The 15,591-nt window shown below is 36.3% G+C and overlaps 1 protein-coding gene across 1 annotated transcript; it reads left to right on the plus strand.

Moving 5' to 3' along the window:
* The first annotated feature begins 1,924 nt into the window (after nucleotides 1-1,924).
* On the plus strand, nucleotides 1,925-14,689 carry LOC149412750 (WSCD family member AAEL009094). The gene is made up of 7 exons (XM_089645099.1): nucleotides 1,925-2,006; nucleotides 8,599-8,788; nucleotides 10,232-10,415; nucleotides 11,827-12,002; nucleotides 13,098-13,173; nucleotides 13,535-13,704; nucleotides 14,501-14,689. The coding sequence occupies exons 2-7, from the start codon at nucleotides 8,660-8,662 to the stop codon at nucleotides 14,684-14,686; spliced, it is 921 nt and encodes a 306-aa protein (XP_089501225.1). The 5' UTR covers nucleotides 1,925-2,006; nucleotides 8,599-8,659; the 3' UTR covers nucleotides 14,687-14,689.
* Nucleotides 14,690-15,591: the final 902 nt, after the last annotated feature.

Consider the following 15,591-nt stretch of genomic DNA (forward strand, 5'->3'; position numbering starts at 1 on the left):
AATAAATTTTGAAAAGATGTGTCTTGTTTTCGATGATAGGCTCTAAATATTCTCTAGAAGAGGTAGCTCTACAGTAGTGCGAAGGTATTTTTGGCAAACTATTTAGAAAGTCTTTCAGAAAAGCTATCTCATCTTTCTTTGAGTGACCTTCTAAAACCTTATGCGTAAGTTCGGGTTTCTTTGCCATTCCAAGCTCAGAATTCGATAGCCAATAGCGTACTGTCCATTCTTTGATACCAAAAGTATTCAAAAAAGTATGCTTGCAGACTTGAACACGTCCATTTGCAGTTTTTAAAAAATATTCTTTGGTCTCACTACGCCTAGATGATGATGTTATGGATTTGACCTGCTTTTTTAGGCATACCTGAACATTTGATACGACGCTTTACGTTTACGCTGTTCCCACGTCATATTATTCCAGTAATTGGAGAATAAGGTATTCCGTTCCTCTTCTGGTATTGTATCACAAGCAAGAAGCTTTGATTTCTTACAAAACTCGGAAGTACATCGAGGGCCAATTATTCGGGCTGGCCTAATAGTATCATGTAATACCCTAAACTTTGGGCCATTATTGCTATCTCGCCGATATCCTAAATATTCTTTTCCTTCCATTCTAAGTTTCTTGCTATTATTTTTAGTCCAGTTTTTGTTCGCAGAACATCCCTTAGAACGCCTTTTTCGACCAGAATTAAGATCACCATGTTCGACCTCGTCATTCACTAGCAAGGGACTCGCAATCGGTAATGGAAGATCTGTTGTTTCTTCCATTAATATAGGCTCTATCACACTTGTTTGTCCAAAGTTAATATCAACAGGTTCGACATTCGGTGGTAACAGAGGCGAGTGAACTGTAGTTTCTTCCGTCATTACAATGACATGGAATTCGGAAAGTTCATGTACACTCACCTCGCCGCTTATATTGGCATTATCTGGAATTATAACAACAGGCAAGTTGTTAATGTCGAGGTTTTCCAAATTTTCCTTGGGTGTGATATTTTCATTTTTCTTTTTCGGTGGTATTTTTATTCCTAGTTGTTTACATAATTCATCGATCTCTTCATCATCACTGCTGTCGTAATCCATGGTGCATTGATATCTGTAAATTGAAAACCTTGTATTAAAAACCGTTATATAAAACACCGCGTAAGTCACTTCTACATTAAGCAAAACACCGCGTAAGTAAAATAACAATTTTCATCTTATTTTTTACAATAACGTAATTAATATTTAGACTTAACTATACTTAAAAACCAAGTATAAAGACTTTATCCCTTATATGAACACATAATATTAGTAATATGATTTAAAGTTACCTTGATTTACAATGTATTTATTCGAAGCGCACGTCGCGACCTGTCACAATACGAAAGCAAACTGACTTACGCGCTGTTTGTATGACGATTCCCGCGCACGGAGATACGCTGTGTATTTGTTTTCAAAATAAAACGCGTTTATTGGTTAAAATCCCTGTTTCTGATTGATCTAGGAGGTGCGTCTTTCGATTCTCTATAGAATGACATGCAAAAGTTAAAATGGCATTTTTTGGACTTCCGCGGTGTTAGAACTTAAGCGACGATATACTAAACACAAACTAGCTATTATGATAAGATTTTTATGTTAAATATTTTTAATAATATCAAAGTTGGCCACCTCTGATCCTAGGCGGCGCGCGCTTGCGTAATAAAAGCTCGTTGTCAGTTCAGAAATGGACGCGACGCTGCGCGCCGCGACGTCGAAATTTCGGCCTAGAAATAATCAACATTCACGCTAACTTCCAGTTTTAAAACACGCTATACCTGTGCAAAAACAACGCTGCTACCAATCAATAGCAAACCATACAAATCAATTAATACCAGATTTCATTCAAGTTTAAATGAAATTGTTCAAAGTGTTGACAACGAAATGTTCGTATATATCGCGTGCTGTCTGAGAAATTGTTCTATTTTATCAATACAATGGTTTTGAAAGGTCTCCTAAAATAAACATCGGATTTTCGGAAGATTTGGGTAAGCACTTTTTATCTTTAATTCAACCTTTTACAAACATTTAAACAGCTGGCATGTAAAGCTATATTGCTTGTCTTTTTCGTATTTATTTATTTTGTCTTACTACGGTGAGATTTTGTGTGCAATTTTTATGAAAATTTGAGATAAACTGATTTTACACGTAAATGTTTGTGCATGTTCATATTTATTTTATAACAGTATTGCATTATTATTATATCAGACTTTCCTACTAGGGGGTGTGTTCTGAGACGGTGTATGGTTGCTTTTAGTGTTTTAGAATTATTTGTGTATAAAGTGTTTTTTTTTTTGTCAGAAAGTGTACCAATTTTAAGGTTTTACTTAAAATTATGTTAAGTTTTTAAAACAAATATTTGAACAGTTTCTAACTAACATTGAATATTATGTAGCATTTTTATTTCTTAAAAAATATACTAGCTGTATCCCGCCATGCGTTGCTGTGGCTCATTCTGTCTGTGCAGATAGAGAAACAATAGCGCGTGTTGCTTTTACGTCCAACAGATGGCGCTGTGTTTTCTACATAGTATAAGTATATCAAAATACACACATATTCAAATGCAAAGTTGTGTCAAAATTTCAAAGCAATCGATGAAGAACTTTCTGACATTTAAGATTTTGAACAAACAAACATTTACATTTTTATTTATAAAAATATATTTAACAATAAGATTATATTTAATATTGACAATTATTTTTGCATTAGACTGAATGCTGTATAAATGAGATTCCCGGTGATATGTGTTAAAACTTAAAACCGTGTTTGAGTGTATTGCAATAGTGGAGATCCATAAAGAATGTGCGTCTGAAGTAGGTACTTAAGTGTAGTGAGCAAGATTATGAAAGGGACGCTTATATCATTTGGTTGTGTAGAATGGATAGACGGAGAAAGGAGTGTTAGGAGAATGTATATAATGCGCAAGTTATTGATAGAAGAAGTTGGGGACATGATACATTCATGAGTGAATCTAATACTATTGTACACACCTTTGAAAAGTGATATAAAGTGATGAAACAAAAACTATGTCAAATAGGTTACGTTTATATGTTAGGTTAGGTTTTTATTTTTTTCATCGCTTTTAAAGACTTCATATCACTTTTCAAAGCTGCGTTGAATTGTCATTGTGTTGAGTTATTACGGAAACGTGAGCCTAACTGGGTGCTTCCGTGCTGAGGCCCCCATTTTCCAATTTTATAAGACAAAATATATACATAGATAAAATGGACTGTATTGAAATTAAGGTAATGGATTGAAAATAAGTTAATTTAAAAATGAATTATTTAAATCAAAAATTGAATAAGTTAAATTAAATGAAATATTAAAAGAAGTCCTTTAATCGATATCTTAATTTTGTTTGTGAAATTTATTTTGTTTTCCTCATTTTATGTGTCTAGAGTAAGATTGTTGAATGCTTTAATTGCTTGGTATTTGTGGTTTCTTTGTCCAAAGCTTGTGCTAATCGACAGAGTTTTTATGTTTTGTACGTACGCTCATCTGGCTGATCTATTAATGTTTATTATTCAAGTACTATGAAACAACTGGCCCATAATGGAATGATAACAAAACTTTCACAAATATCAACTTTGAAATTTGATGAATTGTTCAAGTTCTGTGAAATAACTGGTCCTAAAAAATTAAGCTTAAGTGATTTTGACATGTAGAGCAGATAGACGGAGAAAGGAGTATCATATATAATATAATTTTTTTTCACCTGTGATGCGAAAGATGGTAGAAGTCAGAGACACCTGAGAAATACATGGCACGTCATAACGATCAAAAATCTTAGTTCGTACTGTACAAATATAAATTTATTATAATTTCATTAAATATTATTGTGTTGTAATTGTCTAAAGATGAAAAATACCTCTTACACACAAACCTAAGATCAAAAATGCCAAATGTAGCCGCAAGTACGAATTTTAATTACGGTTCAAGTTTATCATTATCGTTTTGTTTTTGTAGAATGTATACATTCTTTTTCATTTATATATATATAATTTTTATTTATTTATCTATCAATATAAAGTTTTTTACGTGTATTTATCGACATCTGTCTCACTAGGGTACACCTGTGTCGAGACAGACGTATTCAGATACTTAAAGAATATTTACATGCATGACTAAATCAAAATCAAAATACAAATTACGAAGTTGTATACATTTTAAACTATGGAGTCAATAGATAGATAATAGAAAGAGTAGGTACAGGTACAACAATATTGTAAATATATATGCAATATAAATGCATTTAGTTGGAGGACGTAGTTACAAAGGGGTTTTTATAAAATTATTGATTCTAATATTTTATTTTGTATTTGAATTGATGTTATTGTTTACGTGTAATTTGGTTTACAGATGTTTGCAATAGTGGGACGCCCAATACTTGTTATCCATTTCTTTATTTCATGTTTGAATTTGGTTATTGACTATGTTTGTCTAATCGTGGCTGGTAGTGTATTGTATAGTTTGCAAGCTGTGTATTTAAAATGTTTTTGCCCAAAGGTGGTTCTAGCAAAAGGAGTTTGGAGAAGTTCTTTATTTTTGGTTCGGGTATTGTGTATCGTTTGATCTGGTTTGTATAGTGTTTTGCTGTTTTGGTGTAAATTAATCAAGATGAATCTTGCAACGAGCTGTTTTATGTCCATAACGTTGATAGTATTGAAGATAGTATCAGTGTTGGTAGAAAGTGGAAGTTTGAGAATTATTTTTATGATTAATTTTTGTGCTTTAATAATGGGGTCAAGGGCACTAGAAGACTAGAAGACTTTAAGGCCAAATTACACCTGACAAGTTCTCGGCCGAGTCACTCGCTTTGTCACTCGACCGAGCAACTTATTGGAGAGTACAGATGATCACATGTAGAAGAGACAGTGGACGAGTAAGTTCATTGAGATTAGTTTAAAGTGCCGTTAACATGGTTTCGCGATGGAGGAAAAAGAGAAAATAATTCGATTTTTACAACAACAAATATCACACACTCCTAAAAAGTTCAAAATTTTCGGCTGATCGCACTGACGGAGTTGAGTGCTGAGTTGAGTATGCAGGTGGAGACGGTACTTACTCGACCGAGTCATTGGGCCTCAATCTACCTACCGTCTTGCCTGAATTACTCGCACGCTACTAGGCTTAGTACTGACTGTACTGATCACATTAGCCGAGCACGAACCGAATGCACTGCCTTGGCCGAGCACTAGGCAGGTGTAATTCAGGCATTATCGTGAGATATACTAATTATACTTGAGTCAGATCATGTCAAGTGTCAGAAAAACAGAATTTGTATTTAATACCTACCGCATAAGAGTCTCATGGGAAGAGGAAGAGATAGAGAAGAGATGGGAAGAGGAAAGACCTGGCTATTTAGATCTGGTAACCCAAAATGGCTAAAGAAATTCAAGGAAGTTTCGTTTCTGAATGGTTTTTTTCTCCAGGGTATGATGCAGATAGTGTGTTTGTATTTCCCACCGAGTATGGTAAAATGTATGAATGTGATTAGAACAAATATGCAAGACCCGCAGACCGTATCTTTGACATGTCTTAACTGCAGACCAACCGCAAGTTAACCACAACCATAATGATGTTACTATCTTTTTTTTTATTAATAACAAATTGCCAATGATGGCTGCGATACCTCAAGCACAATAATTATTGTGGTTTATGGTTATTGTTATTCATTATTATCTAACACCTTATCTGTTAGCGGATGTAAAAAAAATGTGGATTTAAAAAATTATTTGTTCGTTCCTTAAATCCTCCATTTTTCATGTGAGTAACTCTCAAATGTTCAAACGGTTGGGACTCTTGTGTGATAACTGTTACCAAGTGTCTCGAGCCATTGAGACGATGAAGTTGAAATTAGTGGGAAGTGGCAGGAGATGGATAAGAGGAGCTAAGGAATTACCTGGCTATACAGATCTGGTCACCAAACATGGCTAAAGCCATTTCCAGCAATGTTTCAATTCTGAATGGTGGTCTTTCACCAGGTCGATACTGAAAGTATCTACCACTCTGGAATGAATCACAAATATACTATACTAGCTGATGTGTACCCAGCGTTATTTGGAGGTATGAATGGTTTGAAGTAAAATTTTGATCAAACATATTTGTTTCACTTGATCATACCATGCCGTCCTCGGACGTTTCCTACTTCTTCTACCATTCTCTTCCACATCATACATTCTTCTTACATCTCTTTCTTCGTTCATCACGTACGCCTCACTTTACCACAAATAATTATTTCATTTGTGTCTTTCTCGGATCTCCGCGTCTTTTTCTACTGTTCACTGTTGTATACCACATTGCTACTTAAGAAAAACAACATTATATCGGTTGTGATTTAAAATTTTCACGGCCAAAAGTATCAGGGCAGATGTGTAATTTAAGGTTGTGGTGAAATATGTGCTTATGCATGAAGATGTGATACCATTTTGCCAGCTCCAAGCCTTTAAGAGCTGACAATAATGTATAATTTGCCTCTGCTCTTTGAAATACCCTGTCGGCTTTCCAGGATGTGACGTGTCATTTGATTCGTATGTGTTCTTGTACGATCGATTCCTCCTTGCATCTTTTGAGGAGAGCCAAAAGTTGTCCAAAAATCTGCTCTGATGTTGGACACTGCAATGCTGTCCGAAACGTTGGCTAAAAAAGAAGGTAGCGCAACACGGCATAATACCCCAAAAACAAATCACTATAATACATTATATCGACTAAAATTAATCTCCTTCCTGTACTTCTTATACCATTCCTACTACTTTCTAAACATTCCTGGCACTAATAAGAACAAACTTTAAAATTTTCAGTGAAATCGGTCCAGCAGTTTTGGAGTCTATAGGGCACAAACAACGAAGCATTCATTTTTATAAAAAATATATTTAATTTTTAATTATTAAATTGTGAAATAATAAAATATACTTGCGCACGTCGGGATTTGAACTTGCAACCTTCGGACTCATAGCCGATCATTCGTAACTTCTCCGTGGTTGAGTGATTACGTTGGCCGCCTTCAAAGAAAAGTGTGCATGACTGTACCCAATTTACTAACAAATTTAATTGTTCATCGTTATGAAATAATTAACAAATTTTCACACTAAATCATATCAAAATAAAAAAAAAACTACATTTTACTGATATGCAATACCCAATGAAGGGGTATTTTGTGAAGCTGGAGGGAACAGGGCAGAGTAGAGGTTGGGAACAAGGAGGTGGAACTTCGATCGAAAATTGGAACTGAAATATTGTGATGTCATATGATTGCCTAACTATATCCACCAATGAAACGTTGAAACGACGGCCGGCATAGTCCAGTGGTAACGCATTGGACTGCCATTCCGAAGGTCGCGGGTTTGAACCCGGCGTGCGCAAATAAATTTTATTTGATTAATTTGTGTTATTTCACAATTAATTAATTAAAATAATATATAGTATATTTGCGGCACGTTCCAGAGTGGAAGATACTACCAGTATCGCCCTGGTGTAAGACCACCATTCAGAATTGAAACGTTGCTCCAAATGGCTTTAGCCGTGTTTAGTGACTAGATCTGAATAGCCAGGTACTTCCCCACCTTCCTCTTTCCCTTCCCCACTTACCTTCAGCCTCACAACATCCCCCGATTGGGGATGCCATAGTCTCCCTGGCTCCAGACGGGAGCAGTTGGGATTCTTGTGAGGTATTCACTATAAAAAAAAAAAAAAAAATTAAAAAAAAATGAAAAACTCTGAAAGTCTATGGAATAAACTTTCAGAGTTTTTCATTGGTGTATAAGTATAATAAGTAGGCTCCAAATGAGAATTGCGCTGTCTATATATTGGCATATCTATGGTTTTTTAGGACTCATTTGGTTCATACAAAAAGCTCGAAGATAACGATCTAGTGAGTGGTATATTTATGGTTGGGAAGTACCTACACCTAAATTCAAATCAACCAAAATTCCGATTCTGAGTTATGGTCTTTTTTTTAACTATCCCACAGCCAAGTGGGGGAGTAGGTAGTCCCAAAAATTACTATCCTCCTTATATGTATTACCTTAAATACTTGACATATCATTTTAGTATTTTACGTATTCCTGCTCAAATACTTAAGTTACCATTAATAATTGACTGAATAATTGGGATTTCTATAGTTTAAAAGCCCTTAAGAGAGAAAAATGCATGGGGTAGTCGGAAGACCCACTTGGTTACGGACGTTTTGTTTGGCATCTTGGCCTGTTAAGAGTTAATTGACATTTCCCAAATCTACAAAGTTACGGTATCCTCCATAAGATGATTAATCCTGCTCTTACACTATCTTTTTTTTACATCAATTTATAATAACACTACATAATGGTAATATCAATTGTTTTGAGTCCTAATTCTTTTCCTACCCCTATGCACGCCTACACTATAATAATGAAGGAATAAACAATAATGTGTATTATTTTTTGACATCCTGGAGTGATTTTCATACAACTCACTTCGCACTTTTCTACACATTATGTACAGTATTTTTTTAAACGGTGTTCTGTGAAATATATCCCCCATTTCAGAATTAAGTGTATACACCGTGTCTCTCAACTTGTAAAAATTTGTTTAATTCTATTTCAGCGGCAACGCACAATCTCTGCTGTGTGAGCTGCGGGCCGCGGTGGTGCTCATGTAAGACACAATGGGCGTATCGCGCTGTAGGGTTGCCGCCTTGGCAGCACTGTTCGCCCTGTACCTGGCAGCGGCAATCTTGCTGTCATCCGTCGCCCTCCATGACACCACTCCCTCCAGTGGTGCCAGCAGCAGCAAGGTAAGGTCATACTATTGTTAGGCTGTGTTTCCCTGGTGAGCTGCAGTGTAGCGCTTCTAAGGTGGGATGAGCGCATACATGTATGACTAGTAGTTCTGTTAACAGTAGACCTCGCTTCCTAAAATGTATGTTTCTAATTTTCTCTTATTTAATAATTCAAAACCAAAATTTCCTCTCCAATTGTAAAATTTGTAAGTAGGTAGGTACTTAAATATCTATCTACTCAATTATTATAAACCATAAATATTTTACATGACATTTTTCATTTCAAATAATGGTGCATGGGAATCTAATCCATTCTACGAGAATGGTCAATTTACAGAACGAAAGTTTAAATCCATTCATCTTTGGGTTTTTATTCCATAGAAAAAAAGCCTGTTCTCGTTGATCTATTATGAAATAGATCAGGCATGATCCCGGTTTAGGGAAATTGACAATTTGTCCAAAGAAATGTCTCAATGACAATTCTTTTTTCAAACATTCTTCTGACTGGTAGGTACCATAATATTGATCAATCCGATTTGACAGATAGGAACAGGTAGGAACCACAATCGTGCGAACCAGGGGGGTATAACTCCGAGAAAAAAGTGGGTAAAAAAAAAAGACACGGTAATCTCTATGGCTGACTTGTGACGTATATTTTCCACAAACCAGTGCGCACTTCATGCATGTTTATAGGCCGCTGTCATTGGCCGATTTTAGGCTAGCCAATGGGGTTGGCTCCGAATGAGAATTATATTGTCTATGGTTACGCCTTTTTTATAGTTTCTATCCTAGTCGATGGTGAGTATGTCGTGTAGTGACGTATATTTTTCAGTTACAGACTTTTATCTATGGCAAACTTTAGGACCCATGGGCTCAGTACGAAAAACCCAAAGATATTGATCTAGTGAGTGGTTCATTTATGGTGCAAACTCTGGCAGGATTAAAAGGTAGTATCCAAAACCGACACCATCTTGAATCGAAACCGGAACATAACAAAACATATTTACACTCAGACGAAATGCTAAAATTGAAAAAATGTCTTTTATTGTTAAACGGGATGAATGGTGGCGTTTGTATATATACTGTATTTCCAAAAGGATGCCGAACACAATGTCACGCCAGAGCCTTTCAAAGAGTTCAGCAGAGAAGTGTAATGAGTTTTAAGTCAATCGCAAACAGGAACTGAATTCGAGATCTGGACAGAAATTGTATTTTCTAGTGGGCAAGGAACTGAATGTACTATGTACTAAATAAAACACTTGTAAATATTTCTACTCGGAGACTTAGAACTTTTATTTCTTCGGTGGTTGGTTTGAACTGCCTTAACATCGATCCTGGCTCTGTATTTATAGGGCCAACGCGGATCGGGCGTTTTGTGGATGCACTGAAACCCAATTTGTCCGTGAGTTAAAGTCTTGTAATCAATAAATCTAAAATGGATGCATTTATTATTTCCAGGCATCCGGTGTGGGAGGCGTGGGCCTAGGGCTGCGTCTCGGCAGTGCGGCGCGTAGCCGACGGGGGCGGCCCCGCTGGTGCTCCGACCTGTCCTTTGTGTACCCCCCGCGCCCCGCCACCGCCCTCGCCTCCTTCCCGGGCAGCGGGAACACGTGGGTGCGATATCTGCTGCAGCAGGTTACCGGTTAGTTTGCTTTTTACTTATGTGAACTAAATTATCTTTAAATATGGCCAATCTGGTCATTTAAGTATGTTCTCAAATTTTATGAATATACGAGGCGTATCCAGAAAGTAAGTGTACTGAATTTTTGTAGGTTACAAATCTTTTTATTGAAACAAAAAAATTACATGATTACCGTAGTACATATGTAAGCTATTTTTAGACATAGTCGCCATTCCTCTCAATGCAGGTGGTAAAGCGGGGTATCAATTTTTGATGCCTTCCTCGAAGAAGTTTCCCGCCAACCCCTTCGTCCACTTCTCCACCTCCTCCTTTACCTCCTCGTCGGTTGAAAACCTTTTTCCACCTATGTACAGCTTCAGGGAGGTAAAGAGATAATAATCTGAAGGTGCTAGGTTAAGGGAATGCGCGGGGTGGTTCAGGATATCCCATTTAAACGAAGCAAGCAGTTCCTTCGTGGCGTTGGCCGTGTGTGGTCTGGCATTGTCGTGCAGCATGCTGACTCCCTTTGTCAGCATGCCTCTCCTCTTGTTATGAATCGCCTTCCGCAATTTTTTTAGGGTCTCACAGTATCTTGCAGAGTTGATGGTCTCCACTTGAGGCAGATATTCAATCAAAATTATGCCTTGACAGTCCCAAAACACGGATGCCACGATTTTCTTGGCTGAAATTGTGGTTTTGAACTTTTTGGTGGAGGGTGAAGAGGTGAGAACCGTTTTTAAACTCGCGATACCACTTGTACACACTCGTACAATTCATAACTTTATCACCATATGCAGTTTTAACCTCATTATAAACCTCAAACGGAGGTTTTTCCTTCCAAACGAGATAACGGATGACGCCGCGTATTTCGCATTTGGCGGGAGATTGGATTGACATTTTTCACGAAACGTGTTGTCGCGTTGACACTTCTCAACGTACTGACCTTGAACAGGTCTCGTTGCAGAGGGGAAGAGTCAGGCTACACGTAAGTGTAGCTAACATATCGAAAATAAAATTCATTCGGTCGTGAGAGCCTCAGTACACTTACTTTCTGGATATGCCTCGTGCAATGAAACATGCCAAAACATGCATTTAAAATGACATAAAAAACACTAACTTTGGTTAAATATATGCCTAAGCAAGTAATACACTTAAGGGCCTAAGAAATACAACAAAACAAGAAAATGCCCAAAATACGCATGTTTATTTGAATTATGGAAGCTCAGGTTTACAACTGAAATCTACAGGGTTTTCCGCGATAATGAGCTACAGTTTCCGTCAAAGTAATTTCAAAATTCATGTTGGTCGCATTGTAAAAAGGAAGGATGAAAGTTTGTGCCGGTACCACTCCGATATTCATGGCAGCCGTACAATAACTACAGCAGTGTCTACAATTTTTATTAAGAAGTAACTTTCATATTTTTCATTCCAGGTCTACTAACAGGGTCGGTGTACAAAGATTTCGGTCTTTTGAAGAATGGATTTCCAGCCGAATTTGTCACAAATGGTTCAGTGTTGGTGGTAAAAACCCATGAATACGGTCCACTGGCACGGAAACCATTCAGTCAAGCAATCCTACTCGTGAGAAACCCAGAAAAATCTATTCAGGTACCACCTAAAATATTAACTCTTCACGCTAATTTATTCGGCTTTGGAAAAAAACAGCTATTCCCGTGGAGTCAATTTGTTTGACAAATAAACAGTGTTAGAAAGAAAAAACACCAAGCTGTATATTGAAATATAGAAGTTGACCACAGAATAATTTAAATGTACACCTCTATGAAATCAAAGATTTTAACTGCAATTTGAGAAAAGTTTATGAAACTTTAAGAATTTTTTGTAAAATTATTTTTATATGAAATGAAAAAAAAGTGAGATGTCAGTAATGTTTATAGTAATACATTTGTCTAAAAAAAATGTTTTTTTTTTCATTGCAAGTTATTTTACTTCAGTATTATTTATATGAAAAAACGTAAGTTGAGTCATTTTTAAAACTTTGTTTGATTTCAAAATTTTAATATTTTAACACGTTGACTGCCACGGCAATTTTCAAAATTCCGGTCTAAAAAGCCAATTTTATTTAATTATATTATATTATTAAAAACTCTAATTTTTAATAATTATATTTTCTGTTCATTTATTCATAAATTTACTGTTCTGTAAGCCAGCATTGATTTTTTGTTCTCTTTCCAGAAGCTATATATCCATATTAGCACTAATATACTACGAATTTTATTGTATTTAAGTGAATATGGCAAGTAAACCCACTACAAGTTATATCGTAGTCGGCGTCCTAGCAAAGAATGCAATCTAGGAGTTATCTTGTAGTTGGCAGGCAACGTGTTAAAATTGCGTGTTTAATTCTAATAATAAAATTAGAAAGTGTATTTCATCACCTTTCAAAAATAGTTTTTAGTTTTCGGATACGTTCAGAAAATATCCAATTTATTTGGATTTTATTGAGAAGCGGAAATACACATAAATTCTCCGGCTTCCTGATTGAATCTTTAAGAAATATAACGTTCAATATGCCAGAGGCCTGAAGAGTTAAAGTTCTCCGAAAGATTGACACTGTCAAGTTAATGAATTTTATTTTATTTCAATCTTTTCTTCTTTTATGACTTAGTTTTCCTTCTTTAGCAACTTCTCAATTATTTATTGATTGAATATCGGGTTTATAATGAACTATGTCTTTAATTTCAGGCCGAATTTAATCGTCAGAGTGGCGGCCATATTGGCTTCGCTTCTCCAGACCGTTATAGAAGGGCAAAAGGCAAATGTAAGTTATTAACTCTACCCTTTAACCTAACCTAACCTTTTACTATGCCTCGGAAAATAAACCATCAATGAAATATATTATTATAACGAAAACGGGTTAGGTAGGTAGATACTTTCATAAAAGGTTTTCCTGAATATTTGAATATGTTCCATTTTTCAAGCATAGGTACTAAACAAAAGCAAAGGATTTTGACAGATGGATATGATTGGGGGGGGGGAAACATAGTTAGATAAAGATTTTGAGGTTAAAACAAATGTGTTGTGGAAATTATATACATAGTAAGTGTTATAGATATAAGAGCAAGGACCAGAGCCCTGGCAAAAACTAATAATGCTTTTATTGATGTGCTCTCCCATCTCAGATTGGCAGCGTTTCGTAGCTGAGAAGTTATTGGCGTGGAGACAGACCAACTTCGAATGGATGTACAACTTCACGGGGCCCATGCATGTTCTGTTCTACGATGATCTGGTGGACAACCTGGAGGCTACGTTGAAGGATCTTATGAAATTTTTAGATATCAGAATAAATGAGGTTAGTTTTTGATAATCCTGCTGCTGAGAGCTCTGTTGTAACCACTCCTTTAGAATAAAGAGAAGTTACAATGGAGCCATTAGCTTTCAGCTTGTTCTGAATATTTTATCAGTTAATTACATTTTTTAAAAGTTTTTAAAATTAAATTCCCTCAGGAGAAGATTGAACTACCCCTCAAATTCTTCAGTACCTTGGTCGTTACGAATAATGAGCTCTGGTGTCACGAAATTCAATTCACAGCTCTTCCTGTTTAGAATGTCTTGGTCAATGCAATGCTGTTTTCCGCTCGCAAGGTCATTTCCATTGTGAGCTATGGAGCTTTGAAATATTGATTAAATTGTCAAAAATTAACACTATTTTGTTCCATACATTAAATTTGTTTTAACAACATTTATTGATTAAAAAAAAAGAGTTCACAAAAGTCCACAAAAAAATTGAAATCCACAAAACCCCATAAATATGAATGGGAATGTCGAGCTCACCCAGATTTTGCGCTAGGTATTTATTTTGACATCAGTGTTTCTTGTTATCCAGTAGAGACGGTTAAGATATATCCTCGGTAGTAGGCTTCACCAAAACTAAATGCAGAAAACCACACAATACGGTATCACTACTACATAAATAAACACACAATTCACCACAATCTACACATCTGGCCTGATGATGATCACTGCTATGCTGCCCGAAATGTTGAAATGAGGAAGCACAACATGAATCAATAACAAAAAGAAAAAAGAGTGTTTAAAACTCTCGACTTTAATGTAAATACTAAATGAATTATTCTTTCTTTTTGCAGACTTTACTGAAGTGCACGATAGAGCGCAAAGAGGGAATATACCGTCGCAAGAGACGATTACTCAGCTTCGACCCCTTCACCCCCAACATGAAGCGAGCCCTGAAGTTGGAGCAGGAGAGGGTGTACGAAGCCATCCGGAAGATCCAGCCACAGATAGGTCCTCAACTCCCCACTCCAGACAGATAACATCAGTACCACTCCTCGCAGTGAACTCTAGTCCAACTAATTATTATTTATTATGAACTCCGTGATGTTTTTCCACGAGGAAAGTGCGAAAACACATGGTTTTTTAACTCTATAAATGTGTAAAATGATTTAGATTGGAGGTGTTTTTGCAAAATTTCAAATGTGGTATTTGAAAGGTCCCCGTCATCGATTCTAGAACTGTTTCAACTTTTGAATATTATTCTGATCAGCTGACAAGCATAACATCATCAGTTAGGCTCTTCTGCAGATCAAAAATTGTTCTGTCAGCATGTGACAGGAACGGCCCACGTTAAACATAGATTCTCGGTGCATTAAACTTCACAAAACTGGCCTTTTCAATGCAATTTATCCCACCTAACTTGTTTGACTCAATGTACGTGTTTTAGTGACTCTTCATCGATATGCGATATCCGCCTTCGCAGATGAGGTTAATTATGATTAACAAGCTTAACAACACAATCGTTTTGCTTGAAAACTGGTCACAATTTGTTTAACGGCCTAGGACTAGCAAGTTCAAATCCTGGCATGCGCAATTAAAATTATTTGATTGATCTGTGTTATTTCACAAATTGATTGTTTAAAATAATATAAGGTACGTTCGCGGCACTTCCCAGAGTGAAATATACTCTCGGTATCGACCTGGTGCAAGACCACCATTCAGAATTGAAATTTTTGCTGAATAATCGGGTACTTCCCCACCTCCCAATTGGGGATGCCATAGTCTCACAGGCTGCAGACCGTTTTGTGCAGTATTCACATTTAAAACAAATTGTTAAAATCAACACACCGAGAATCAGAGCTTAACGGAGACCTTTCAAACGGAAACATTCCAACTTTAAGATTTAAATCATTTTCTACAAACGTGTGATTAAAACTTCCCAAAA

Source organism: Hesperophylax consimilis, chromosome 22 (assembly GCF_061612785.1).
Source record: "Hesperophylax consimilis isolate HC1 chromosome 22, BYU_Hcon_1.0, whole genome shotgun sequence".
In the NCBI taxonomy this organism is placed as follows: domain Eukaryota; kingdom Metazoa; phylum Arthropoda; class Insecta; order Trichoptera; family Limnephilidae; genus Hesperophylax; species Hesperophylax consimilis.